Below are 25,243 nucleotides of genomic sequence, written 5' to 3'. Positions count from 1 at the left end.
TATTTATTCTTAAGATATCTCCGTGCCTCTGTCATCCCCATTTCCCCAGTGCCGTACCAGCCCGCTTGGAAAATCCCTACGCACTCGGGAGCATCTTCACACCGGCAATGATAGCCATAAATTTCAGAGCCGCGTCTGAAATCACGCTCAAGACGAATCCCTTGAGTCTACCTGGCGGGCCAAATGACGTATAACCGAGAGCGTACCAGATACGCCCGAAAACCCAAGTTGCGCCGAGTGCAGCGCTAGCAGTCGGGTAATAGAGACCGGATATGAGGAGGGCACCAAGGAAAGGCGTCAAGTTCTCTGTGTAATTGGCATGCGCTCGCTGGGCACAGTTGAATGCGTATGCTTTAGGATCCTTTTCGGCATGTTCCTTGCTCGCGTACGGAATCGGATACCCCAACCCGCTTGCCTGGCGCGCCTTGGCTGTTAAGACAAAGTGGAGGGTGTTGATAAAAAACGACGAGGCCGCAACGGTGAGGACGTATCTAAAACACGGCGAAGTTAGTTTTAAGTCATCGTAACCAGTGCCAGGATGTGGGGTATGCCAATCGGATGAGGAAGAAATGGCATGCTGGTAGTTTATCGCTGATATATATATATCAAGCCATTGTTCTACTTACCCATATTCGCCGGGAACTTGGAGTGAAGAGGCCATGGTGGAAAGATTCTGATATTACAGTGATGATTGGTGGGAAATAGATCTGTCTCTGAAAGGTCGGATTATATTTATGTTTGCAGAGGGAAAACTTGAGGGGCTTTTTATATGGCGTTACGGGTGAAGATGGAACTCTTTTGCCCCTTTATTTATGGATCTCAGCTACTACCGTCCTTAGATATCCCTACATATCCCCGTACCTAGAATTGAACCGATCCGTAAACGAGATGGGCATACGATTCATGGCGACGTACTAGACTAGGTTGCCTATAGTGGGAATGCGGGTAAGATGACACTCGATATAGCTATTACCTGGTGAAGATTCGAGTAAATAGGTACATATTTGTCAACTATTGAGTTAGCGGCAAGAACATCTTTCCGACCACCGGTGGATCGGGAAGACGTTTCACACCGTTGATACACGTAACGTCGAAAGTCGCCGGGTGAGACGCTTCTAGGGCTAGAATCAAGAGATATGTTTAATAACCCTTGGAACCCTCTTGTATCAGCCTATTTTCTACACATATGTACAATCTGGGTTGGCTCGATATTGTAAAATGGAGGCTATGTATTTAGCCATGTATATGCGACTACAGGGATATCTGGGACTACCTAGGTAGACAGACTAGATCAGACCGGATAAATAAGCTCCTACTCCGAGATATATCTAGGATAGGAAGTATCTAAGTACTCATGCCCACCTCCTATGTACCTTAGGTATTGGCAAGCGCAGGGCTGTCAAAGTGGCCTTTGAGAAGTTTGGGAAGTAACCTTGGAAGATTAGATATACATAATTCATTCATACACCACCGTCGAGGAACCGCGACAACCACATACAACAAAGTTCTATGAAACGCCTATTTTCGGAATTCAATAATCTGTATTCCACGGCTTCGCTTCTGCCCGAAACTGGCTATTCTACTTCAATAGGCCCTTTCAGGGCCCGTGAAGCTTCATCATGAGTTCTCGTAAGTTACAATACTATAAAGGGGTTCCTTCACCGGTTCCCCTTCCCGTCGATAATTGATAGCAAACATTCTTAAGTACCTTGGCAAGTAGCTGACTGACGGCTTCTTCTGTAGTGAAGCAGTTTATTCGCAATGTGCGTGCAGCGAAGACGATTGCTGACGAACGAGCGGTCATCCAAAAGGAGAGTGCTGCCATCAGGGCCAGCTTTCGCGAAGAAAGCGGAGATCACAATGTGAGGTACGCATCAAACAACGACGAGTTCTGGGGCATTGATCTTTCGCTAACCGACATTGATTCATAGGCGCAACAATGTAGCCAAGCTCCTATATCTGTTCACGCTGGGGGAGAGGACCCATTTTGGCCAAATAGAATGTATTAAATTACTTGCATCTCCACGGTTCGCTGACAAGCGACTTGGTCACTTAGCTACGAGTTTGCTGTTAGATGAAAATCAGGAGGTTCTCACACTGGTTACAAACTCGTTAAAAAAGTAAGCTACAGCTCTTGAGGAGCTCTACACTAGCCATGGCTAACCTCAGCTTCCCCCAAATAGTGATCTAGGTCACTCGAATCAGTATGTCGTTGGCCTTGCTCTTTGCACCCTGGGAAATATTGCCTCGATCGAAATGTCACGGGATCTATTCCCCGAAATCGAAACGTTGGTATCGACCGCAAACCCTTACATCCGGAGAAAGGCTGCATTGTGCGCTATGCGAATATGCCGAAAGGTACCGGACCTTCAGGAGCACTTCGTCGAGAAAGCTGCTCAGCTATTGTCGGATAGAAACCATGGCGTCCTTCTATGTGGTCTGACATTGGTCACGAGCATGTGCGAAGCAGAAGAGGAAGAGGGCAGCGATGAAGGAATCATCGACAAGTTTAAGCAGTTTGTGCCAGTATTGGTAAGAACCTTGAAGGGGCTTGCTACGTCTGGTTACGCCCCCGAACATGATGTCACAGGCATCACCGATCCCTTCTTGCAAGTAAAAATCCTTCGGCTACTTCGAGTCCTCGTCCGTGGCGATGCAGAAGGGACTGAGCATATTAATGACATTCTCGCACAAGTCGCCACCAACACCGACTCTTCTAAGAACGTAGGCAACTCCATCCTTTATGAGGCTGTCCGAACCATCCTCGATATTGAGGCCGACTCGGGACTTAGGGTTCTTGGTGTGAACATCCTCGGCAAGTTCCTTTCCAACCGCGATAATAATATCCGATATGTTGCTCTCAATACGTTGATCAAGGTTGTTGCTATCGAGCCGAATGCTGTCCAGCGGCACCGAAACACCATACTCGAATGCCTACGGGACCCCGACATCAGTATCAGAAGGCGCGCTCTCGATCTCAGCTTCACCCTTATCAACGAAAGCAACGTGCGAGTTCTAATTCGAGAATTGCTTGCATTCCTCGAAGTTGCGGACAACGAGTTCAAGCCGAGCATGACTAGTCAAATTGGTATCGCCGCTGACCGGTACTCTCCCAATAAGCGATGGCACATCGACACTATGTTGCGGGTGCTGACCCTCGCTGGGAATTACGTCAAGGAGCCCATAATGGCTTCGTTTGTCCGACTCGTGGCTACGACGCCAGAACTCCAAACGTACGCCGTGCAGAAGTTGTACGCAAATTTGAAGAAAGACATCACCCAGGAAAGTCTGACTCAGGCGGGCGCGTGGTGTATAGGCGAATACGCCGATTCCCTTCTCAGAGGTGGGCAATATGAAGAAGAGGAATTGGTCCAGGAAGTTAAAGAACACGAAATCATCGATCTTTTCACCACCATCCTCAACAGCAGCTATGCCACGCAAGTAGCCACCGAATATATTGTCACGGCTCTTGTCAAATTGAGCACGCGTCTATCAGATGGGTCACAGGTGGAACGCGTTCAACGCCTCTTGCAGTTTTATCAAACCAGTTTAGATGTTGAGGTCCAACAAAGGGCTGTAGAGTACGGCAATCTATTTTCGTACGATGACATACGTCGTGGCGTGCTCGAGAAGATGCCGCCACCGCAAATCAAGGAGGAGTCTAGGGTGCTTGGCGAGGCGACCAAGAAACCCAAGAAAGGTGCCAATCGCAGGTCAAAGCTTATTGCAAAACCTACAACAGATCAGGATCTGCTCGATTTGATGGGAGATACCACCACGACACCGATAGCTTCGCCTACGAACGGATCCCAGAGCAACACCGATCTGCTCGCCGACATTCTCGGTGGCAGTACGATTTCGCCACAAGGGGCCGCATCTCCCCCGCCTCAACCAAGTAACACGGCGTCAATTATGGATCTCTTCTCTCAGGGCTCAACCCCAAGCCCAGCTCCTGCTAGTTCTGGCTTGGGTGACCTCTCGTCACTCGGCACTCCTCCACCCCAGCAACTTGCAGCAGTCCCGCCACCGAGTGGTATTCCATGCTATGATGCCAACGGTCTCAATGTAACCCTCCAGTTACAGCGTAACGCCGAAGGAGCTGTGCAGGTTCTCAGCCGTTTCCGGAACTCTTCTGGTGCTCAACTCTCCAACGTGGGCTTACAAGCAGCTGTGCCAAAGTCTCAGAAGCTCCAGTTAATGAGCATCTCTAACTCCGAGATCGTCCCCGGAGGTGAAGCAACCCAGGTCATGAGGATCACGGGAAGTAAAGGAGTAAGTGTTCTTTATATATTCTCTTGTACATATCGTCCTGCTAACATCGCATTTCCAGCCTCTTCGCTTAATGTTGAGAATTGGTTACTCCCACCCATCAGCAGGCCAAGTCATGGATCAGGTGAAATGGACAGAGCCATCGTAGTCGATAGAGAGACCAATAAAAGGCGACATGATTATACTCATCCCATATCTTATTATTTCCGAAGAGAATGTAAGCCTTCAGCACGGTGCTCTTATCGCCCGAAGGCATTGGTGACATCCATACAAGTGACTATTCGTCGGAGTAATTCGCTATCCAGCTAGTATTGTCAATTATGTGATCCGGTTGTAAGGCACGCGAGTCTCTGCATATACCAAAAATGCCAATCGTCCAATGCTGTTATTGCCGAATATGTGGTCGCAATGTATGCAATAAGTGTGTGCCGAGAAAGGGCCTCGCCACACCAACGACTTGTGTCGTCCAGCAACAACATGAAAGCGAACAGCCATTTGACCGTCACTTACATAATAGCAGAGCGTAATTTCTGAGAATTCTGTAAGTTTGCAACGCATCCGCCATCGTTTGTAGTAGACGAAAGGATAGAAGAAAAACAAAAGTGCACGAATCAGGATTAGAGACCACCATATCAATGGGGTTTGCCATCTAAAGTACTACACAACTCTAGGCTCATTTTATACATGTAAAGTTGATGTTTCCTAGGAGCCTTGACTACCACCACCTCTCACATAGCACCCGGTGAGGTTCCATCCCAAAGCCGTGCTGTGAGTCAGCCAGCTTCTGGACAAACTCATCCGTCATGGTAGGGACGCCGCATACATAAACCACAGCGAACCTCCTCTCCGAAGCGTCACCGACGGCGGCGGCCACGTCTTCCATCGTCATTCTACGGCGACTAAACCGCACGCCGCACTTTTTACCCTCTCCTATTCCGCAGGACACCACTCCCTCCTCACCCCCCTCCCCCACCCCGCCCGTCAGGAATAGTCGTAGCCGGCCTCTCACTCTCCCAGACGCGAAGATCGAGGCCAGCCTCTCGACAAACAACATGCGTCGCGCCTGCGCGCGCCGACCTCCTTCGTCCCTCAGGGAGTACAGGAACTGCACCTCGAAGGGGCACTCCTCTTCCGCGAGGCTGCTCAGCATGCTCATGAGCGGGTTGACGCCGACGCCTCCGGCGACGAAGACCGCCTTCCGCAGGGTCCGCGTGTCGACACCCGGCGGCGGCCACACGAAGCTGCCGCCGACGCGGACCCGGAGCTCGGCGTAGGTGATGGAGGCCGGGTCCTGCCACAGCCACGCCGCGGGCGGGTCGGGCGACTTCTGGACGGCGAGCTCCAGGAAAGGCCGGCAAGGGGGTGATGAAGGGTCATCTGATATAGGCGGGTGCGCGCTCGAAGGGGAAGAGGTGATGGTGTACCCGCCAGCCTTCGAGACGCCCGGTACGTAGACGTCAAGCCATTGGCCTGGCAAAAACTGCGGCAAGGGGGGAGAAAAATGCGTGAGTGGCCTAACGACCTACCTCAAGTAAGGGGCGAGGGAAGGGCAGGGCTCACTCGAAGGGGAGTAGAAAGTTCAAGGCGGAACAGCCTGACCTGGTCGTTGACCTCGTTGACCTCGGCTAGGGTAACGGTGTGCAACGACTCCATACAGTTACTATGAGAAGCTGGTCTAGTAGTTGAAAGGTCCCCGATAGCAAACATACCTTGTCTCGTGGCTCTGCCGCCGTCCTTTCCAGGTGGTCCGTCTTTGCTGCAGCCATATCAAGCCTAAACTCAGGCGGGTAGTGTTGTGAAGTGAGAAATTGTCAGCTAAACTGAGGATGATTATTATTTATGGTTTAGAAAGCAGACGTTAATCCATACCTAGTGCTGAGGAAAGCGAAGGTTCACTGTTGCGTAGTAATAATGTATACAACTTCTAAGGCTCTACTAAGGTCCCCAATATAGTAATGGCGGGGTCGGATTACTATAGTTAGTTACACCTGATTTTAGAGCTATACTAGGTACTTACTATATGTAAAATAGCCCCTGAAGCCCACCTATATTATCAGGTACCTCATCACTATTGACGATTCAAGGTAGGCATCCATGATTAGAGTCGTAGATATTCTAGGGAAGCTCTTTTGCATTTAGCACGGTTAATCTTGCATAGCTGGGCCACAGGATCCAGTGGTACATTGTAAAGACTATGACCTCCTAGGCACGAATGTAGCCAGAAAGCTAAGATGGCTCGACACCCTGTCGCCAACGCATACAACAGCCCATCTAGATCCAGTTTCCTGCAGGGACTTCATCGGTGTAACCGTCATCACCTTCATGTGCATTCCGCACAGCAGTACCGTCACCAGAGCGTTTGAGATTCGTAGCCTCACTTTTGCGAGCAGGAAGCTCTACCATGGAAGAACGGCCGGGGCGTTTCTCTGGCCGTGGGCTCCAAAACCGTTTTATCAGGTTGCCACTACGTCGTTGTGGTGATGGACTCTGTCTTAGCCACTCCGCCTCTGTCATCATGAGCGTGCTAGCTTCTTGAACGTGCACATCACCAACCAAGGCCCCCTCTGGTTGAGAAATTGGCGACTTCGTTTTACTCTTTGGTGATGACTGATCAACGGGCGAATCGAATTGATTAAGTTGGCGCTCAAGCACGCTTCCAGTAGTTGGAAGATACCCTTCCGGGGGAGGAAGTTCTGGCGAATGTGACGTTTCTGTTGAGCTTGGAGAAACTGCATAGTCTGAGAATGAGTTGTCCCCTTGATCATGGATATTCACGTCACCCAATTCCAATGCCTGCATTGACTCGGATGGTATGAAGACTGGCTGCGCCATACTTAGCTGTATATCTTCCTTCTCGAATTCTTCGCTCTCGACATATTGTTTTAGAGATGGTGTTAACGATGGACAACTTGATCTGATTGATTCCTTTGACATTTGTTCTGAGAGCGTTTGAGGGGGGTCGGGTAGCGGCCTCCGTGCCAACTTACCCACTGCCCCATTTCGACCCTCTTTAACATCTTCAATAGCCATGCTAGTTAGACGGGTTGGTGAAAGTCGTGGGTGATTTTTTAAGGAGTATTCTCCTGCTTTGGATGGGCTCGAAAGAGCCATACCAACGGGTTCGACGTCATTATCAAACAACCGCCTATCAGATGATGAAACCACGCACGCAGTATCCTCTTTACGGCCAGGGACTGTTGTGTTGTTCTGATTCATCGACGCTGGCCGGTCTCTAGCCTCGTGCGAAGGGACAATGTTGAGTTGCTCGAGATACTTCATAGATCTATAGTGAAAGCAGAAGGTCGCGTAAGGCGAATCACGCGCGTCCTCTAGGTGGTACTCGTAGAAGGAAGCGTCTTGGGGATCATCTACCAAGCCACCACTGGACAAGCTAAGTAGTGTTAGCTAGAGGGACTAAGACACGCGGAGAAATGAGTTTAGAGTATCTTACGTGATGCCATTGCGATCCCAATTGCGGTTCGGGCAAGGATCTAGTACAACCGCAATGCGTTTTCGTCCTCGGCAGCGAAATACTTGAACTTCGACCAGGCCGCCATCTTCGTCCCCGGTTTTCCTTTCGGGATCACGCATGAAATGGAGATACCGCGCCTCTATACCCACAACAGGGTCGCCGTTTTTATCCCTGAATTTCTCACTAGGCTCGTAAAGACTTCTCGTCACGCTCCCAAGAGAGGAATTGCTGGCGTCGATGCCCCACGAGACAATATGGCGGCCATTTATCAACATCTTGAAGAAGACGAACTTAGAAGGTAGCGACGATTGGTTGATGAAGTATCTGAGCCGAAATTGTTCACCTGTATGATAGTCAGGATTGGCTGACTTTGAAAGTGGTGCGTGAAGATAGGGGCTTACCGGGACTTGAAGGAATGTAGACGGATATACGAGGATTGACTTTCTTTTGGCGAGTCGGGTCGGCATCAGAGAAGCTGGAAACAGCAAAAGGGTGAGGGCTAGTTCGGCCCCCATTTCGTAAATCGTTCAGACCAGTACCAACTCTCATAAGGCGAACAGACGATCCATCTGGATGGGGATATTCGGGTAGCTTTCTAACATCCGAGGTGGTTATTATGGATATCTCAATTCCACGAAAGGAGGGCATTGTGGCAGGATGGGCGAGTGCAAAGAGTGTGATGGTGTTTGTATATCAGGAATAGGAGACTATGACATCGAGTTTGTGAAGAGAAATCGGGAATAGTTAGTATGGTGTCAATGATAGAAAATGTGAAGACAAATTAAATGCTATGTACATAGTTTAAATCCAAGAAACGTGCCTGAATCCTTTTCACAGTTACCGGTAGTGACTTCCTTCAGATACCGCAGATACGTAACAAACAAATGTTTGACATCGTACCTACCCACGTACCTATATTCTATTGTCAGTAGGTACGTACATACCTGGGTATCTGAGTATCTGTACATTTCAATGTTCAAGGTTTGATATGATCAAATATGTACATACTAAGGGGCTGTCATGCTCATCGCCTTCTTTTGAGCTCTCCACTACGTGTATACACCTACCTAGGTAGCCGGTCAGCTCGGCTCGGCAGTAAGCTACGGACATCTGGACCTACAAATCTTTTATAAATGGATAGGTACCCTTGGAATATGTGTACATGCCATTACCCTACGCCAGTATCCCATATTCTCAGAGAGACCCGAAGTTGAGTTCCATAGGGTGGAATAAGTCGAAAGCAGTTATGTAATGCAATAAACCCGCTTTATAACGCGGCTCCAAAAGAGGCTATACTTAAATAGGGCGGTCGAGTCCCCAGCAAGACGACTGTGCTAACATCCGGAATCAACTTTGTTGGATCCCATAGGTGTCCATGGATATATTTGGATAATACTTTGGCCCTATCCTCATACACCGAGAGCCTAATACGTACACGGTAGCGTCGGATTTCGAGTGAAGGTATCATAATCATCCGCCAAGGACATGTTTGGTATCCTCTTCCTTGCCCAGTAAGCCCAGATTTCTTATTTGTCCGGCGCTCGGTGCGTTCTCTCGTGTTGACGCTGCTTCTGCTTTTCGATATGCGGCTTGTAACTGTTTCACTCTTACGGCCTATTCAACAAGTCTCAAGTCAGTCGATCTACTTGGAATAATGGTGGCCGTTGGTGAGTCAAGTCAGATTCCATCTAACCTCTTTCTTATGATGTAGACATTCGTAATAATCCTCTAGTGCGGGCGCACACTTCTTCTTCCCCGAGTCATCCTCGGCAGATGTGTTGACTACATAGCAAGCTAGAAGCTCTTGCCAGAATCCGAAGCATCGCGATGGGCCTATTTCGTCAATCATGTTAGCAATATGTAACCATTGAATTATTTTGGAGGTACAAACCTCCTTGGAGGCCATATCCAGATGCCATGACGTCGGTTCCTTTATGGGCGCAAGCGTCGTTGTATGGTAGAAGGGTGGAATTGCGCGCACGATTAATAGGTATGAGGTTCGTTTGGGCGAATGAGCGAATGGTGCTGTAGATACTCGGCATGAATTAGGTAAGCCGTGGCCTGACGAATTAAGACATAGCAGTTTTTAAGCTCCGGATGTCCATCCAGCTAACCTTAACTTGCTTAGCGTTGAATAGGAGTGACAAATTGTGGTCAGTGCGGTCATCCACCTTACCTGTACGTCATTACGTACTTGTAGGTGATTTCCTCATATAGTAAGGCCAGAAGGCTCGATGGGTATTCTCAATGGGTACCTTACCTAGGTAACACGTTTGAATATGAATAATACTATCGCATCTATGAAGACTCAACTTTCTGTTTTATCTCTTCCAACAAAGATCCTGCCAACACAAGGAGTCTCTTCACGCTCCTAGCTGATCTGAATTCGTGAATGATGCCATAGCTATAGTATTACGAAAATGAACCCACTTCCCTCCGCGTCGCGCATTGTATTACTCGCCGCGCATCTCGCTGCCAAATGCGATATCGAGAGCTTGACAGCGCTTGCAGCTCAACATACCAAGATCTTGCGACAAGACTTACTGCTTCGAATATTATTAACGTGTCTACCTGAGACACTGCCGCCTAAGCAATATGTCTCACTCGTTCAAAAGATCGAGTCTGGAAGCTTAGAAACGGAAGTTGAACGACGAGAAATTGACTGGTCTTCGGTACAGGACATCACCGATGATGAGGCTGCGAGGAAAGTCCGCAAGTTACGGTTGCTCCCCCTCGCCCAAGAGAATGCGACCGGAGACGAACTAAACGACCCTATTTCTCTCTTCTTAATCCATCGTGCGCGTCGTGTCGACGAAGAGGCCGGTCTGCTTACTCAGTTGCCCGACCTAATCGTGCCATTCCTAGACCATGCACCATGTATTCGAACCTGGATGGTCTCAGTTTTGCTCCCTCTTCTTCGGCGAAACCATGAATATTACCCACATTGCCCCGCCACACAGACCTTGTCTGACTTCGAGCGGATGAGCGACCAAGCAGCAGTAGACTTGCTCTTGTCGCAGACTGGCGCTCGTCAAGAAGATCTGGCAAATGTTGGGAGAGACCTACGTGGATTGATAGGCCCATGGTTACATAACGAAGCGAGGTGGGTGCGTAGTGATGAGAATGGATATTCTTCGGAGAATGGCCAACCCTCGTCCCATATCACCTGTCCAGGATGGGAACATGTTCTCGAGTGGATCACGACACAAGCCTCAAAGTCGTGGAGAGTGGCTGCACGAGCTATAGACCAATGGGACGGGCCGGACGATGTCGATTTGGGCGGTTACGCATCTATGTGGCTAGAAGACGAGGAACAGGAGTATCTGGAACAACGATACGCTCGTGCTGCGCTCGCCTCGGCATATCTAATACCAGAAGCTTCAGTCGAAGCCCTAAGTGGTGTCAACAGCATTACCGCGAAGATCATGGCTTTGCTAGGTCAAGATCCTTGTCCGACGCTACAAGTTGCTTCATCTTTACTTCCGCCATTTGCTGGCCTAGCTGCAGAACAGCTTCTCCGTGCCAAAAATGCTACGTATATGCGCAATGATTTACTCGCCGAGTCAAACCCGCTTACTTCACCAAGTGAGGCTTCTGCGCAACTCTTGCACATTTTAACCCTCAGCGCCTTTATTCTTACTAAAGGTAGTGTTCCTTGTACCGTTCGAAGAGCAGGGGAACTAGCTTTTCTGCAAGATCAACGGGAGCAGAAGATAGAAGCCACAAAATTTATACATTCGTTGAGTAATAACGGACCTAAAAGCGACGATAAGTACTGGATTAGAGCGAGGAATGAGCTTTTATGGCTTCAAGACTGGGGCGCGGAAGAGGTTCAAGGTTCCTCTTCCAACGTTCGAGCCCAAGGCGTCTTTGGCCAACTAAAAAAACAGTTTCTCGAGGTCGAATGTCTCAAGGCATTCCTAAGCAACACACGTAAGGCTCACGATTCCATTATTTTCAAATCTCATGATGCTAAAGCTAGTAGGCTATTCTCTGGCAAGGTCTATATACGAAGATGCCCCCGAAAAGCCTCTCGATGACGATACTTTGCGGGAAACTATTGTTTCTTCTGCAATGAATGCGTATGACAATGCCACTAATCCACATCGCGGCCGTGGCGGTCTTTTAAAATGTGATGACATGTAAGTCTCCCACTAACCGAGGCGTAGAAATATCTTCTAAATAATGCTAGAATACACGCGTTCCCCCAAGCTCTAGGGGAGACTCACCCTGCGTCAAAAAGGATCGAGGCTCTCTTGAAGGCCACACATGCACTAAGCGAATACCGTCTCATATTGAAAAAGGGAGAGCCATTCACGCCCGTAGTGTTGAGGGTTCATACAGATCCTATCTCCATTATAGGGAAGGTATTGGAGCAGAATCCCAAAAGTTATACCCGAATCCAGGATTTCCTCGAAATTGGGTCTAACATGCTTGATGCCGGCCTATTAACCAATACTAAGTCCGACCAGTCGCAATTCGCAGCAGAGCAAGTGTGGCAGCGGTCGATTGTTGAAAACCGGATTGTGGCTATGTGTATAGACGCTGCTCTAACAGAGGATGACTTTGAAACAGCATATTCGTACGTTGTCAATCGTTTGGCCGCAGATAACAGGATCGCCCCTCCGAGATTAGGACGCGAGCCTGCGTTGAAGGGCACTCTGGCAACGGATGATTATTCATGGAAAGCAGCGCTGCAGGCCGGTAAATATCGCCGTACCGCGCGAACTATTAAGCCTACACACATCGGGACGGCCAGCGGCAACCTTGACATCCGACACCTGGAACAGCGGATGGAATGTCTAGCGACGGCACTTCGCGTTGCCCCGCCCGCTACCCTCCAAGAGATTTTGAACGTCTTTCGCAAATGCGAGGAGGAGCTAAATGCTGCTGTGAAGGCAGAAGAAGAGCAAGAATCAGCTTGGGATGACCAGGGAGACCTACAGGTTATGCCAGGCGCTTTTAGCAGCACCGTGCCGGCCGGTGTTGTAAGAAGCGCAAAAGCGGCATCCTCACGACAAGCTGAGGAGGCACCCATGTCGCTCTTCGACTTATCCCGAGCGAGCATGGCTAGAGCACAGCGCAACTTGACGGCTTTGTCGAGTTTGCAACGGAGTGAGAATGCAAGATCAGACGAGACCTATGGCGAGACAGGAGATGGCTCTGGTCAGCAGAGAGTCAGAAAAAGAGATCAATTAAGGGAGGCTGCAGTTGGGACTTTGGCGTCCGGCGTTGGGTGGCTAATAGGAGCCCAGCCTGTTGATAGGGGTGGGGATAGGAGTTAAGGAGATTATCTAGTAAGGTGGGAATACCTACGTAGGGTACTCTAGTTATGAGAGGATCGTATCCCAATATCGATTTATCCTTTCACCTCCAACGTCGTTCGTCTCTATATTCAGCCATTACAGTATGCCCTTCTCTGTCAAAAGCAAGAACAAGAACGGTGATCAAATACTACGCGAGGCGAAGATCGCAAAAGATGGCGCCATTTATTACAAATCTCCTACATGACAGAATCAAGCTAAGTGAGCTAATAATCTGTGGCTACTAACAACCTTACCCGCTACCCGTCTTCTTAATATCATTATGTAGATGTGATTCTGAGTCGTTCACATCTTCAAAATGCCAAAATGGATTTTCCTTTTGCGCTTCATAGTACTGCTCCCAAACGTCCATCTTGCCATCTAAGTTCCCCATCTGAGCACTGAACTTATCGTTCCTGAACGGTGGCGTGCCCACTGTTTCCTTTGCTGCTCGTCTCCTTGCGGCATTCTCTCTGCGAATCGCTCTGGAGAGCTCCTCCTTGGCTCGCCTCTCGAGTTCCTTCCTCGCGTTTATGAATCGTTTTCTCTCAGCCTCGGTCATCTTGGTTCCAGGATCGCCAGGCCTGAAACCCGGCGGGGGCCGCTCCGACACGACTCCCGAGTGGTACGGTTCCTTCAAGTGGGCTGTTTCGCTCTCTACCTGCTTTCCATAATCCACTATCTCCTGACTGCCGCGGACTTGGCGGAGTTCGTCTAGCGGACCTGGCTTAAGTATGTCGGAGACTTGTCTACCATCGTTGAACTTGAAAGTCGAGACGGCGGGCGAGTCAATAGGGTAGTGATACTGGGCGATGGGTAACGGATTCTCATCAACCATGTTTAGGAAGTTCCACCTCCGTTCGTCGCGGTCGGACTCGAATGGGGGTGTAGGCTCCCTACCAAGATTCACCTGTCTGCCAGCATTTGACATCAACGGTAACCGCGGCGGTGCTGGAAGGGGCCCGCGCCTCATCTCTTCATCGCTCAACTTCGCGGGCAGGTCAAGCGGCACTCGCGAATATTCGTAATACATGGGGTTAAACTCTCGCCGCTCAAAGCCCCTTTGCCTCTCAAGCGACAACAGCGTGTTTATGTCGGCCTCCAGTGGGGGACGCTCGGACAAATTCATCTCTTCGTGGACCCTAGTCATCGGGTTCCATAACTCAGACTCGTCCTTTCTCCGCATTTTGAAAATCGAGTTTAGGACCGGGAAAGTCTTCTCTTGCTGCTTCCAGGTCATACGCCCCAATGGAGCATTGTCCGGATGATTTTTGAATTTTGTTCGGGTCACATCGTCCTTGAGCCACTCAACGTCGATGTCGTAGAGCCAATTCCAAAGTCTGGGGTTGTAGATGTCCGGTTCTTCGTCAGCTGGACCATATGGACGACTTGAAGCCTTTTCTGAAGCCATCAAATTTTCCCCAAGCAAAGGTGGCTCCGCATGGGTAGGTCGAATTAGCATAGCCATAGCCATTTTGACCATTGCACCACCATCGTCATCGTCATCACCGCCGTTGCCATCGCCAAAGTCATTGTTGGAATCGGAGTCGGTAATGAGCCCCCCTTGCCTGGCTGCTAGGCTCGTTTCGCGGTGTTGGTAGCCGGCGGTCGCAGCGACGAGTATCTGAACTGAAGTTCGCCTAATGCGATTCCGATACGAGGCGATTTTCCGATCAAGCAGATCAGTCGCGGTTTGCCCGGTCTCCGTCTCAAACGGTGATTCAAAGCTTCCGCGGCGCCGCCTTTTCGCCTCCCGTTCCCCCAATCTCCTCGCATGTGCACGTCTAGACACCCGTCCTTCCCGGGCCCAGGCTAGGCAATAATGTTAGTAAGATGACCATCTTACGAGAGGTTTGTCGGATACATACTGTCCCCATCTTTCTCTAGTTCTCCGATATCATGTGTGGCTAACGCATGGTAGGCTTTAAGTCGCCTGTAATTTTCTTGCAATCTCTGTAGTAACCCCCTCTTCTTCGAGAGGACTTGGTCGTTCTTGTCCGCCGACATGTCTGCGGTACGCTCAGAGCCCAGGTAACTCGGTGGAACGAATGATAAAAAGAATTTGGAGAGAAGAGAAGAAATGAATGGTTAATGAGACACAAGGCGCAAGGCGAGCAAATCTTCGGTCCTGAAGAGATGGTACCAGGAGACGCCTCCATTATCAAGTTAGTTGGTAGCTATCTTTGTGTGCTCCAAGATTCCTCTTTCGGCAGCTCACCACGATATTCGAAACTAGACGCTTCCGTCAATATTCATCTGCTTTCCCTATTCCTCGATATAGGACAAAGGCTACACTTAGAAACATGTGCTCGAACTCCTAATGTCCTAGCTCAACTTATATGTTGAACAAAGCAGCTTCGGGAATGTAAATTCCGTTCTTCGCTGGTTTCAGCAAGAAGTCCGATTTAAGACCAATGTCGCATAAATTGTCACCGACTCGAGACAAAGCGATAAATACTAGCACTATAAAGCATTGTTCATTAAAATTGACGCTATAGTATTTAATTATAATTATTATCAGCACCACGTGAACATAGAATCGGTTCACAAATTTATTACTTATCCTTGGATGGCAAAGTCGATGCCGTGCTGGTTGAGTAGGGAAATATATTGCTAGGCGTATGGCGCATTCCAGACATAAAAAACTACGAGCAGGTACTGTAAAATAGAATAGTAGTCAGTGGATGATACCAAAACGGGGAGGGATTACCTTGAATCTGCTTGGTAGCACAAAATATCAATGACATGGACCGATAGTCAGTGGCTGGTAGGGCGAAGGATAGATCTGCCGCGATAGAAGGCGTTCATAGATTAAAGGTTGTGTGAAGCAAAAGTGTCGAGGCGAAAGAAAAGATGCTCCCATTTACATCTGTCGGGAGCTTATTAGGTACATTAAGAATCGAGTCGCGTGGCGTTAATGGATATTGCTGGGTGCAGCGACTTAAGAATAAGAGGCCATTTTCATGGGATTTACGTAACATTAGTCGGTTCGACTCAAGGTTGCACCTTTAGGGAATTTGCGATCAATTATTTGTTGCATTCTGCGGGACCACCATTGCAGAGCTGTCTCGAATATCCGCCCGGCAAATGCTGAAAGATGTTGCACAGTCGTCAAGCCGTCATGCGCGAAGAGAAACCTCGGAAGTGAAAAATAATAGTACAAGCATCAGGTTGAAAGGGGAAAGGATGGTGTTGTTGTCCACGCCGTAGACGTCTTTGCTGATCCAAACGGGTAAGGTTGACTAGGTGAAAGGGGGAGGGAGTTGTGTCCATGCCATCATCCTCAAACGTCGTCGCAAGGCTGTCTGCAAAATGAAAAATCTCTTGCCGAGGAAATCCGCCCGCCAACAGGCGAGATCACTACGATAGCATCCTTCTGCCCGAATCTGTCGAACCCTGTTTAAGGATCAGATATCAAGGGAAAAACAAAATGAAAAGAGAAAAAGCAAAGAAAAAGAGAAAAACATAGTGTTAGAATGCCTTTTCCTTCCCTTTTACCTGCCGTATTAAACTCCATTTGTCACATCTTTTATGGTATCCGCCGAACTCGCATGCCCGAAGAGAAATGACCGAAGAAGGAGAGCCCAATGCTGTCGTCAGAGATCCAACCTGTGTGGAGACTAAAATGTGGAGAGTTGAAGGCCTCTCAGCGCATGTAGCGATCGTGTCCTGGATGACGCATTAGCAGCGGCAGGCTGGATATGTCGAGATGTTGTTGGTCGGTAATTAAGGCGCACCTCCGTATGTCTCGCGGGCGTCGGGTCGAGCAGCGGGTTCGCCGTAACCAGACGGAGCAGGGTCGCGAGCTCTAGCAGCATCCCTGTCGGGACGATCATAACGATCACGTTCATAACCTGGAGCACGTCGGTCTTCTCCTCCTCGAGCTCCATACCGATCTCGCTCTTCACGACCACCGGCATATCGATCGATTCGTCCATAACCATCATCACGCTCACGTCGATCATCTCGTCCGTAGCCACGGTCATAACCTCGCTCCTCACGAGCGCCGTAGCCGCCACCTCGACCATCACGGTAGTTGCGGTCATATCCGCGGTCCTCGCGGTAACCGCGATCACCGCGATCTTCATAACGGGTACGGTCATGGTTTCGGTAACGGTACGGGTCATCGCGACCGCCGTAGCCACCGTAGCCACCTCCACGACGTCGATCGTCGAAACGAGGACGGCCCTCTAAAAAATAATTATGTCAGACATAGAAGCAAACGTAGATTGATATGTACTAACCTCTCTTCGGGGGGCCAAAGTACTTGCCGGGAGTGGGAGTTCGAGGACGAGCTCGGCGAGCCTTCTCGATGCTGAGAGTTCGGCCCTCGATCTCTTCTCCCTGCAGACCATCCTTGGCCGCATCGGCCTGCTCAGATGTGACCATCTTAACAAAACCGAAACCGCGAGATTCCTTGGTGTGAGGATCCTTCATGATCTGGCACTTCTCGACTTCGCCGTACTTCTCGAAAAGACGAGTAACTTCGGATTCGGTCAATCTGGGATGGATTCCAGTTACGAAGAGGTTAGATCCAGGGTTAACGGAACCGTCCTCATCCCTGCTGCCATTCTCCTCTTTGGGGGCACTATAATTGTAAGTTAGCGATATCTCTTCGAGCACTAATTCAACCATCGTGTGGATCGTTGTCCCTAGAACTTACCGATCCTGGTTGGCAGCCGGAGAGGCAGAGCGGCGGCGGCTGTCAATACCGTCATCGCGAGAGGCACGAGGAGAAGCGCTTCGCTGGTCACGCTCGTAACGGGGGCCGTCGTCTAGAAAGTGGGCATAAATTAGTACCATTTCTACTCTTCGATGGAGAAAATAGTGTGTATACAGAATAGGACTTACCATCAAAACGATCGCCGTTTGCAGTCTCGTAATCCATTGCAGTGGTGGCCATGGCTAACAAGGCTTAGGTACTGCAAAAGTGGTAAGCAAGGACTCGCGACGCGAGAATAGTCGTAAAAAGTAATGCAAGAAAATACGCGTGCTTTGCAGGGAGACGAAGAATCGTATCGAGCAAATTGTCGCGCCAAGCAGCAGAGCAAAACCCAGGTTACAAGGCAATCGATGGAAATGTGATGAAGAAAGCGAGTAAAGAAATGGGGGATGGACGATGAAGAATGGGTGGATGTTGGTGTAGCGAGAGGCTTTTATGGTTGCATCGGATAATGGATAGAGAAAAAAGAAAAGGAAAAAGAGGCGCCGTGATTCCTGCTCACCTGCTATTTGGATGCACCTAAACACGCCAATCGTAACTAGAATGGCAATTGTAGCCTGGATTGATGCAGGCTCTGGTGTAGTGCACGCGCGAATGAGAAGGCACGTACGCAATGTGATGCTAGAATACCTGTCAGTATATCCCAAACGTGAAGACTCTTTTATAACGGCGAATCCGTGATTGTTGAGTCGGCTGAAAAGAGGGAGAAAAGATATGCTTTGCCGCGTTGTGTATGTAGTAAGTAGAGAAAGGAGAAAAAAAGATGGAATGAGTAAAAGGTGAATGGGAAAGTGTCCAAGGGTGGTCGAAAAGTGGGGAGGCAAAATTGTTCAGCTGCGGATGGGTTACCGTATGGTAGGTACAGTGGGTACAACATGCTTCGTACCTGCCTAGGCAACTACCTGGGAGATAGACGCTCTAAAACACAGTAGGAACCCCGTATATCAATGCTAGCGTTTAGAAGGATAGAAATAATTGTTTGTTATGACGGGAGCACTTGATACTTGAATACGTGGTAATATTGCAACTGGGGGGGTACCTACACACAATTGATTGTGATTGGTATGCTTGGATTTCAGTATATGTATATACCTTTACTTTATTTTTATTTTCTTATCGTAGTACAGGCCAATTTTGCCAGAGATGTCATAGCTCTGTACCACACTTCTTCCAAAGTACACAAGTCCATCGCGTCTAACGACCGAGTTGAACCAGCAACGAGTAAGTAGTCTTATATACACGAACAGCCTATCTAGGTAATCGTTACAACTCACCTATCTCGGCTTGATTCTCTACCATGTCCGCCATCAGGGCTTTCTCGACGTTGATGTTTACAGGGTCCACTTCGTCTAAGAACTTCAAACCCTCCATTGCTCTTCCGCCACAAGCTCTTTCTAATGCGAGAAATGCAAAATGACCTCCTACTACCGGACGAGCCATGAAATTGGGACCAGGAAACCCTCCTTCGCCTTCCGTTTCGTAGAGGTCCGTCAGTGGTCGATCTAATGAGATTTCGATTAGCCAACAGTAAAACAAAGATATAAGGACTTATGTACGTACCAGTCACTGTCTCATTGACCCACGTCGCGACATTCTGTAGGATTTCGGTCCGCACTTTCTTGCTTGTCACAGCAGCCGCAAAGAATTCCCAGTCGCTTTTCGTATATAAGTGGCGGCTATCCAATGGCAAGCCGTACTTTTGAAGAACCGCATGGTACCAGTCACTCTGCATCTGGTAGATTTTGTCTGGAATAAATGTCGACTTTGCGTTTGTCCTAGCCCCCTTGGCTAGGGGCTGTTGCTCCGAGCTCTCGGCTCCGCTGGATGCCAGGAATGACGTATTTGCAGGCAGGTGGAAACAAAGTAATGCGTCGGCAAAAATGTTGTAAAGAGTTGTCCATGACCCATACCAGGTGTACGCCAGTTTCGCATGCGTTTTATCTCTAGATAGTCCGAAGTCTTGCCACTTATCGATGTATTCGTCGGCTATGTCACTATACCACTTGGATTCAGTCTCCTTGCCGACGACATTAGCAATCTCGCTCATGGCCTTGATACCAATGATACCTTTAAGAGCCAAGTTCGTTTGATTAGCCAACCAGCCAGCAAAATCATCGGTGCATAGTTGATTGGCAGGGACGAGTGATTCTCGAACAAGATAGCCTGTCCACTGCTTCCACAGCTTATATGAGCGGTTTACCCATTTAGCTGCAGCCTTCTCACCGGTAGTACCCATATCTTCCCATGTACGATCCATTCCGTAGGGATTGACAAGGGTGGAGCGCTTTGCTGGCTCCAAGCTGAGAGGCTGAGCTTCTTGAGGTGCCGTTCGGGCAAACGCAGGCTGCGTGTTATCCCTCAAAGCATTGACTAATGCGAGACCCATGATTAACATATCACCGCACTCCTCAACGGGCATATATTCATCAAGACCATCCCCATGTCCGGTTGCGTTTGGGAAGTGGGTTCCAAGATCATGCATACTATAATCGTTGGGGTATTGGCCACTCAGTTGATGCTCGAGAAGAGGTTCTAGCAAATATGCTAACCATTGCGGGTTCGTGTATAAGAAAAACGGAAACGCTGGGAAGATAACATCGACAGTCTGGAAATTCCCGTTCGATGAGATTTCCTTGAGGAAGATGATGGGGTTGTCTGGAGTCCCAGAAAACTGTGTTGCTCCCAATACTTGGCGAGCTGATAATGCCGCAATGTCTTGGTAATCCTGAGAACCTGAAGCATATGCATCCTTGGCGAGCTGCTCGGAGTAATCACTAGCAAGGTAGACAGCCGTGTCATAGTCATCGTAGTGATATTGTAGCATTTCTTGCGCGGTGGCGAAATAGGAAGCCCACAAGGGTCGCATCAAGGTCAAGCCTCTGGCTGAGGCGAACTGGACGACAGGTTCTTGAGTCAAGGCAAAGGTAAAGATGACACTATCCTTGGTGATTCCAAGCGAAGTTTCCGGCTTCTCACTAAGCTTGAAAGTCTTGGAAAAGGCGAAGATAGGTTCATCTTCAAAAATCCCTCTATAGGAGTCATCAACCTTGTTCCCCAAAGATCCGTGCTCTGCAAATTGACGCCTTATATAATTTGATTCGCCAGATTGATGGTCAACGTCGGCTGGAGCAGAGATATGAATAGTTCCCCATTCAGCATGATCGAAAAACTCGGTTAAAAGTTGCTCGTGTCGTCGAGTGATGCTCCACGTCTTAATAGGGGTCCTCGCAGTGTTACTCTTTTCGGTCTTGGCAAGCGCCCACTCAATCTTGTTGTCACGGTTGCCGCTAGCCCATTCTCCATTTATGTCGACATAGAGGCTGACATCTGTCGAGCCTTCGACAATACATGTCAGGTATCCTGCCGGCAGGGACTGTCTAAGCGTCGAGGTAGGCGTAATAGGAGATAAGAACGAGAGGATAATTTTTACGTCAGAATCTGGGATTGTATAGGTGAGATTCGTAGTAGAGGCATCAAAGGTAGCACCATCGTATTGAGGGAAAGAGACGGTGTAACTGATACAGCATTAGCCCCCCCAAAAAACCAGGATCATATAAGAAGCTACTGCTAACCTAGAAGACTGCCTCAAAAAGTCTTGTGAGCGGCCTAGCAGAGGGTAGACGGTCTTGTTGTCGGGCACAGCAGCCATTATGGCAAAGCCGACAGTACTGCCAGTCCAAAACATCGGCCAACTCTCCCACGGAGCATCCCGGGAATGCGCGAACCAGAAGCTCAAATATGGATTTCGCACTATCAATGGCAACACAGGAGGCGTCAATGTTGAAGCATCGACGAGGGCCAGAACTAGGGCCACGAGGGCCGGCCATAGACACAGCCTCATAGCGACGGATCAAGCGGATATTCGTCTATTGCTAAGCTACTTGGAGGTTTGATATAACAATTGAACGAGGAAAGGCAACGCTGCGGTTGATAAAACATAAAGCTAAAGTATACGTATAAGGTTATTCGAACCCCTCGAGGATAAAATGATGCTACTCGAGGGATTTAGAATATGACAAGAATTGGTTTCTTAACCATATAACGGCTATGCGCAAAGGCAGTGGGTGGAATAACTCGATGTATAAATATCGGGGTTGTAGAGCTCATACGAAGAGCACGAAGACATTGGGGAGAGGGGGAGAGAGAGGAGGAAGAGTTGAGATGATGACTGCGGGCAGCTATGTAGGGACACGACCTACGACCTTGGAAGTAAATACCTAGGGATCCACCTTCCCCCAGGTTTCGAGGCATAACGCCCGGAGCCCGAAACAACCTGCAGCTTACTAGGTAGCCATTAACAAACGGAAGTGACGACATTTTCTCCACAATACCCACCCTTTTAAGGGAGGGCTACCACCTACAAGGTAAGGTACAGTGTCAAATATTGGGGTATGTGTAGCTGCAAGGTCCCTTACCATACCATTGATTTGGGAAGAAAGCGAGGCTGGTAGAGCTGATGCTGGGTGGAACGAAGAATGGAGGTGTAGGTACCTATGCATCCATGGATGCACCGTAGCCAAGCAAATACGCAAGTATATATACCTGGCAGCCTGGGTACCCCCTACCTAGGTACTTATCCAAGTGCGTACAATAGGTACTTTACCGGTAACTTCAAGTACCTAGTAAGCACCTACATAAATATCCGCCCCCGCAGTCTACGAAGACGGTATCCGCCTAGGGCTACTAGTATAAATCTCACCATTCATGATATGTTTTGAATATAATCTTTTTTCAGCAAATCTCCAACTAAATGCCTAACTAATTATAAGTAGCAACGTCTCGCTTTATGAATACCACTCACGTAAGCGGTATATATATGCTCTGGTGAAGGAGATAAGAAGACGAGTGTATAGGCACCTAAGAAGTATGCATCGCCCTCTTTAGCCTAAAAAGGGTATAGGGGCCTAATACAAGGCATCATGGAACATCGAGAAGAAAGGAGGGAAAAGCCCCGATCAACGGTCTTCTCAACGTTTATATAACTCGAGTTCAGTCCAGTTCGTAGAATGAGGCCATTCAGAATCGTGTGGCCACCCCACCCGCTTTCGTTCCTCCACAATCTTCTGGATGCCTTGGCTAGCCTAGGCTGCCCTTGGTGTGTTACCTAGTAGGGGTAGATGGTGTCTACCTACTTTCTGGGAAAATGCTACCCGAACTATGAGGGGTATTAACAACTACATAGGTAGTTTCGGGCTTCTAGTTCATTGTCATTCTCTCCAATACAACATCCTATTCCGATTGTCTGATATCTGGGGTTTTGCTTGGTCGATCCTTCATAGGAACACTGCTTGCTGTTAGCCGTAAGAAATCACCATCGTCTCTAAACCGATAGATAGGTTTGCTCATAATATTTCTCTTTACCAGCATTAAGTTTCACAACTCCCCAAAGATAGAAGCACATATCAGATTCTCTTGTCGCCGAAGTTGCTGGATCCGGTAACGGCACCCTGCCGACACTACCCGACTACCCTTCGACCTTCACTTCATTATATCGGAGGGTGATCATGACATCCCTCGAAGGCAAGGTCTTCGCAATTACTGGAGGCGCTAGTGGGATTGGATTCGCAACTGCGCAGATATTGTCCAAGCGCGGTGGAATTGTCTGCGTAGCCGATGTAGACCCAACAGCTATGAGCAAGGCAGAAGAATACTTCACCAATCAGAACACATCATTTGCGATTACCAAAGTAGACGTCTCTAAGCGTGAAGAGGTAGATTCTTGGATCGACAGCATCGTTCAGAAATACGGGAGGCTTGATGGCGCTGCCAACGTCGCCGGTGTCATCGGCAAACACCACGGAATACGAGAAGTGGCAGACCTTGACGACGATGAATGGCACAAGATAATCGCGGTTAACCTAACGGGGACGATGTATTGCTTGAGAGCCGAGCTGAGAAAGATCGTCGATGGTGGTTCTATTGTGAATGTTTCCTCTATTCATGGGCTTCAAGGTAATCAATGGTTCAGAGTTCCCGCATCTAACGAATCCCGGCATTGACCTCTAGTTTAGGGTTTGCCAAACATGGCGCGTATGATGCCAGTAAGCATGGTGTTATTGGCTTGACAAGATCAGCGGCAAAAGAAAACGGCAAACGTGAAGTTCGTGTCAACGCCGTAGCTCCTGGCCTCATACATACTCCATTGATGGAAAAGAGTTGGAAAATCCATAACCGGACACCTGACGCGCCATTCGATGATACGGTGGCTTTCGGTAGGTTAGGCACGGCGGAGGAGTGCGGTCAAGTCATCGCCTTCTTACTGAGTCCCGAGAGCAAGTACGTAAGCGGGAGTGTGTATTCTGTCGACGGTGCGATGTAGCAGGCAAGCAGAAACTCCCCGTCAAAAGACATCTTCAGGTTGAACTTCGTGGTTCCTTCCGTCTTCCCGGATGTGCTTTAGCGTTTTATCTCGTGACATAGGTTTCCGCATGTCGTAGGCATCTTCGCCGTGAGCGGTAGGATCGTTCACATTATCGCCATAGTAGTCCTTGACTACACGATAAACACTATAACCCATACCTTCGTAGAAGGTGATGGCTTTCGTGTTACTTTTCCTCACGAAAAGGTCGACAAACCAAGCGTCACCGGCCTCGGCCGCCACTTCGAGGTTATCGGTGAGGATCTTTCCAATCCCAAGGCGGCGCGCTTCAGGAGCCACCGTAAGAGCAGTTATATGCGCGTGCCATGGTAGGTAGTGCTCCGAGTACTGGAAATAGTCTGGAGAGCTTTCGAGCTTACCCATGACTATACGCAAAGCATAACCACGTCAGACCCGATAGTCCTAAGTCCCCTACACGAATCAAGCGAGTTCTGACTTACTGTAACCAATAATATTTCCGTTGGGGTCCTCGGCAACTTGAAATAGCGAAGGCCATTTGGCGAAATATTGAAGGTAGAAACTCAGATCGTAAGTCTCAGTCAAAGGGTCGAGGTTGCACTTAGAGAACTTGTCCAAGTCGTCTGGACGAAACCGTCGAAAGGACGCCATGCTTCCAGGGCGATGATTATCTCCCTCCTAAGAAATAATTTTATTAATTCCCGCAATGGCAATCTGTACTTGATCGTGCGATTCAAGCTATGCTGGATAAGATAGAGAGACGGTGGGGTGCAAAGAAGGGAATATGGCACCGATAGATAATTAAAATTGATGTAATTTTAACGAGTGTGTCAGTATTTTCCAGCTATTCCGTCACCAACAACGACTTTAAGAGATATCTGGCTAGGTAGATAGCATGAGTATAGAAGTCTTCGATAATGGTATAGGCACATACGTGAGGAGAAAATAGTGAGGGTTTCATGTGTTTATAATAGTACTTAGGTGAGAATTCATGCCCCTCCAAAAACACCCGGCAATACCAATTTCAATCTATATGTAGGTAAGGTACCCATGTACCTACCTATCTATCAGTACCTACTACATAATCAAATGGGGTGCGTGGTCTGTGCGAAAATTAAGACAGAGGGCTGATCATATGT

The 25,243-nt window shown here is 48.7% G+C and overlaps 11 protein-coding genes across 11 annotated transcripts; 3 read left to right on the top strand and 8 right to left on the bottom strand.

Moving 5' to 3' along the window:
- Window positions 1–76: 76 nt before the first annotated feature.
- Window positions 77–661, bottom strand: F4807DRAFT_464222 (membrane-associated proteins in eicosanoid and glutathione metabolism; the record flags this gene model as incomplete). Its single annotated transcript, XM_048002087.1, has 2 exons — window positions 77–491; window positions 627–661. The coding sequence occupies 2 exons, from the start codon at window positions 659–661 to the stop codon at window positions 77–79; spliced, it is 450 nt and encodes a 149-aa protein (XP_047850508.1).
- Window positions 662–1,391: 730 nt separating this feature from the next.
- F4807DRAFT_441263 (Adaptor protein complex AP-1 gamma subunit) lies at window positions 1,392–4,647 on the top strand. The gene is made up of 5 exons (XM_047999373.1): window positions 1,392–1,629; window positions 1,744–1,867; window positions 1,932–2,120; window positions 2,184–4,272; window positions 4,331–4,647. The coding sequence occupies exons 1-5, from the start codon at window positions 1,620–1,622 to the stop codon at window positions 4,415–4,417; spliced, it is 2,499 nt and encodes an 832-aa protein (XP_047850507.1). The 5' UTR covers window positions 1,392–1,619; the 3' UTR covers window positions 4,418–4,647.
- A 208-nt stretch (window positions 4,648–4,855) lies between these two features.
- F4807DRAFT_441257 (uncharacterized protein) lies at window positions 4,856–6,230 on the bottom strand. Its single transcript, XM_047999372.1, has 3 exons — window positions 5,979–6,230; window positions 5,830–5,916; window positions 4,856–5,749 (listed from the first exon to the last, which is right to left on the bottom strand). Exons 1-3 carry the CDS (start codon window positions 6,033–6,035, stop codon window positions 4,985–4,987), a joined length of 909 nt encoding a protein of 302 aa, XP_047850506.1. The 5' UTR covers window positions 6,036–6,230; the 3' UTR covers window positions 4,856–4,984.
- A 158-nt stretch (window positions 6,231–6,388) lies between these two features.
- F4807DRAFT_249457 (uncharacterized protein) lies at window positions 6,389–8,800 on the bottom strand. The gene is made up of 3 exons (XM_047994373.1): window positions 8,143–8,800; window positions 7,721–8,084; window positions 6,389–7,660 (listed from the first exon to the last, which is right to left on the bottom strand). Exons 1-3 carry the CDS (start codon window positions 8,387–8,389, stop codon window positions 6,541–6,543), a joined length of 1,731 nt encoding a protein of 576 aa, XP_047850505.1. The 5' UTR covers window positions 8,390–8,800; the 3' UTR covers window positions 6,389–6,540.
- Window positions 8,801–9,773, bottom strand: F4807DRAFT_249456 (uncharacterized protein). Its single transcript, XM_047994372.1, has 3 exons — window positions 9,633–9,773; window positions 9,435–9,574; window positions 8,801–9,355 (listed from the first exon to the last, which is right to left on the bottom strand). Exons 1-3 carry the CDS (start codon window positions 9,658–9,660, stop codon window positions 9,212–9,214), a joined length of 312 nt encoding a protein of 103 aa, XP_047850504.1. The 5' UTR covers window positions 9,661–9,773; the 3' UTR covers window positions 8,801–9,211.
- A 203-nt stretch (window positions 9,774–9,976) lies between these two features.
- Window positions 9,977–13,199, top strand: F4807DRAFT_249393 (secretory pathway Sec39). Its single transcript, XM_047994370.1, has 3 exons — window positions 9,977–11,674; window positions 11,727–11,883; window positions 11,934–13,199. The coding sequence occupies exons 1-3, from the start codon at window positions 10,162–10,164 to the stop codon at window positions 13,024–13,026; spliced, it is 2,763 nt and encodes a 920-aa protein (XP_047850503.1). The 5' UTR covers window positions 9,977–10,161; the 3' UTR covers window positions 13,027–13,199.
- A 1-nt stretch (window position 13,200) lies between these two features.
- Window positions 13,201–15,548, bottom strand: F4807DRAFT_249417 (uncharacterized protein). The gene is made up of 2 exons (XM_047994371.1): window positions 14,913–15,548; window positions 13,201–14,856 (listed from the first exon to the last, which is right to left on the bottom strand). The coding sequence occupies exons 1-2, from the start codon at window positions 15,049–15,051 to the stop codon at window positions 13,298–13,300; spliced, it is 1,698 nt and encodes a 565-aa protein (XP_047850502.1). The 5' UTR covers window positions 15,052–15,548; the 3' UTR covers window positions 13,201–13,297.
- A 769-nt stretch (window positions 15,549–16,317) lies between these two features.
- On the bottom strand, window positions 16,318–18,190 carry F4807DRAFT_249350 (RNA-binding domain-containing protein). The gene is made up of 5 exons (XM_047994369.1): window positions 17,896–18,190; window positions 17,708–17,819; window positions 17,289–17,632; window positions 16,782–17,234; window positions 16,318–16,713 (listed from the first exon to the last, which is right to left on the bottom strand). Exons 1-5 carry the CDS (start codon window positions 17,945–17,947, stop codon window positions 16,691–16,693), a joined length of 984 nt encoding a protein of 327 aa, XP_047850501.1. The 5' UTR covers window positions 17,948–18,190; the 3' UTR covers window positions 16,318–16,690.
- A 605-nt stretch (window positions 18,191–18,795) lies between these two features.
- On the bottom strand, window positions 18,796–22,193 carry F4807DRAFT_441229 (DUF1793-domain-containing protein). The gene is made up of 3 exons (XM_047999371.1): window positions 21,340–22,193; window positions 19,328–21,282; window positions 18,796–19,269 (listed from the first exon to the last, which is right to left on the bottom strand). The coding sequence occupies exons 1-3, from the start codon at window positions 21,606–21,608 to the stop codon at window positions 19,031–19,033; spliced, it is 2,463 nt and encodes an 820-aa protein (XP_047850500.1). The 5' UTR covers window positions 21,609–22,193; the 3' UTR covers window positions 18,796–19,030.
- A 1,078-nt stretch (window positions 22,194–23,271) lies between these two features.
- F4807DRAFT_464213 (NAD(P)-binding protein) lies at window positions 23,272–23,766 on the top strand (the record flags this gene model as incomplete). The annotated part of the gene is made up of 1 exon (XM_048002086.1): window positions 23,272–23,766. One exon carries the CDS (start codon window positions 23,272–23,274, stop codon window positions 23,764–23,766), a length of 495 nt encoding a protein of 164 aa, XP_047850499.1.
- A 170-nt stretch (window positions 23,767–23,936) lies between these two features.
- F4807DRAFT_249270 (acyl-CoA N-acyltransferase) lies at window positions 23,937–25,011 on the bottom strand. The gene is made up of 3 exons (XM_047994368.1): window positions 24,896–25,011; window positions 24,587–24,782; window positions 23,937–24,511 (listed from the first exon to the last, which is right to left on the bottom strand). The coding sequence occupies exons 2-3, from the start codon at window positions 24,753–24,755 to the stop codon at window positions 24,108–24,110; spliced, it is 573 nt and encodes a 190-aa protein (XP_047850498.1). The 5' UTR covers window positions 24,756–24,782; window positions 24,896–25,011; the 3' UTR covers window positions 23,937–24,107.
- Window positions 25,012–25,243: the final 232 nt, after the last annotated feature.

The sequence above is a fragment of the Annulohypoxylon truncatum genome (assembly GCF_022578515.1).
Source record: "Annulohypoxylon truncatum strain CBS 140777 unplaced genomic scaffold F4807scaffold_38, whole genome shotgun sequence".
Lineage (NCBI taxonomy): Eukaryota > Fungi > Ascomycota > Sordariomycetes > Xylariales > Hypoxylaceae > Annulohypoxylon > Annulohypoxylon truncatum.
Note: the sequence above shows the minus strand (reverse complement) of the source record. Positions and strands in the feature narration are given on the sequence as shown.

Excerpts from the sequence above, each read along its gene's own strand:
- F4807DRAFT_441263 (XM_047999373.1), top strand. Across the intron at positions 1,868-1,931 it reads AGCGGAGATCACAATGTGAG|GCGCAACAATGTAGCCAAGC; the intron begins GTACGCATCAAA and ends ATTGATTCATAG. Across the intron at positions 4,273-4,330 it reads GGATCACGGGAAGTAAAGGA|CCTCTTCGCTTAATGTTGAG; the intron begins GTAAGTGTTCTT and ends TCGCATTTCCAG.
- F4807DRAFT_441257 (XM_047999372.1), bottom strand. The coding sequence starts at position 6,035 with ATGGCTGCAGCAAAGACGGACCACCTGGAAAGGACGGCGGCAGAGCCA. Across the intron at positions 5,917-5,978 it reads CGGCAGAGCCACGAGACAAG|TCGTTGCACACCGTTACCCT; the intron begins GTATGTTTGCTA and ends AACTGTATGGAG. Across the intron at positions 5,750-5,829 it reads AACTTTCTACTCCCCTTCGA|TTTTTGCCAGGCCAATGGCT; the intron begins GTGAGCCCTGCC and ends CCCTTGCCGCAG.
- F4807DRAFT_249457 (XM_047994373.1), bottom strand. The coding sequence starts at position 8,389 with ATGCCCTCCTTTCGTGGAATTGAGATATCCATAATAACCACCTCGGAT. Across the intron at positions 8,085-8,142 it reads CTACATTCCTTCAAGTCCCG|GTGAACAATTTCGGCTCAGA; the intron begins GTAAGCCCCTAT and ends ACTATCATACAG. Across the intron at positions 7,661-7,720 it reads TGGGATCGCAATGGCATCAC|CTTGTCCAGTGGTGGCTTGG; the intron begins GTAAGATACTCT and ends AACACTACTTAG.
- F4807DRAFT_249456 (XM_047994372.1), bottom strand. The coding sequence starts at position 9,660 with ATGGCATCTGGATATGGCCTCCAAGGAG. Across the intron at positions 9,575-9,632 it reads TGGATATGGCCTCCAAGGAG|GCCCATCGCGATGCTTCGGA; the intron begins GTTTGTACCTCC and ends TTGACGAAATAG. Across the intron at positions 9,356-9,434 it reads GTCTACATCATAAGAAAGAG|GCCGTAAGAGTGAAACAGTT; the intron begins GTTAGATGGAAT and ends CTTGTTGAATAG.
- F4807DRAFT_249393 (XM_047994370.1), top strand. The coding sequence starts at position 10,162 with ATGAACCCACTTCCCTCCGCGTCGCGCATTGTATTACTCGCCGCGCAT. Across the intron at positions 11,675-11,726 it reads GGCATTCCTAAGCAACACAC|GCTATTCTCTGGCAAGGTCT; the intron begins GTAAGGCTCACG and ends TAAAGCTAGTAG. Across the intron at positions 11,884-11,933 it reads CTTTTAAAATGTGATGACAT|AATACACGCGTTCCCCCAAG; the intron begins GTAAGTCTCCCA and ends AAATAATGCTAG.
- F4807DRAFT_249417 (XM_047994371.1), bottom strand. The coding sequence starts at position 15,051 with ATGTCGGCGGACAAGAACGACCAAGTCCTCTCGAAGAAGAGGGGGTTA. Across the intron at positions 14,857-14,912 it reads ACTAGAGAAAGATGGGGACA|CCTGGGCCCGGGAAGGACGG; the intron begins GTATGTATCCGA and ends ATTATTGCCTAG.
- F4807DRAFT_249350 (XM_047994369.1), bottom strand. The coding sequence starts at position 17,947 with ATGGCCACCACTGCAATGGATTACGAGACTGCAAACGGCGATCGTTTT. Across the intron at positions 17,820-17,895 it reads AAACGGCGATCGTTTTGATG|ACGACGGCCCCCGTTACGAG; the intron begins GTAAGTCCTATT and ends CCCACTTTCTAG. Across the intron at positions 17,235-17,288 it reads CTTTGGCCCCCCGAAGAGAG|AGGGCCGTCCTCGTTTCGAC; the intron begins GTTAGTACATAT and ends ATTATTTTTTAG.
- F4807DRAFT_441229 (XM_047999371.1), bottom strand. The coding sequence starts at position 21,608 with ATGAGGCTGTGTCTATGGCCGGCCCTCGTGGCCCTAGTTCTGGCCCTC. Across the intron at positions 21,283-21,339 it reads TTTTTGAGGCAGTCTTCTAG|TTACACCGTCTCTTTCCCTC; the intron begins GTTAGCAGTAGC and ends ATGCTGTATCAG. Across the intron at positions 19,270-19,327 it reads GGTCAATGAGACAGTGACTG|ATCGACCACTGACGGACCTC; the intron begins GTACGTACATAA and ends AAATCTCATTAG.
- F4807DRAFT_249270 (XM_047994368.1), bottom strand. The coding sequence starts at position 24,755 with ATGGCGTCCTTTCGACGGTTTCGTCCAGACGACTTGGACAAGTTCTCT. Across the intron at positions 24,512-24,586 it reads CGGAAATATTATTGGTTACA|TCATGGGTAAGCTCGAAAGC; the intron begins GTAAGTCAGAAC and ends CTTTGCGTATAG.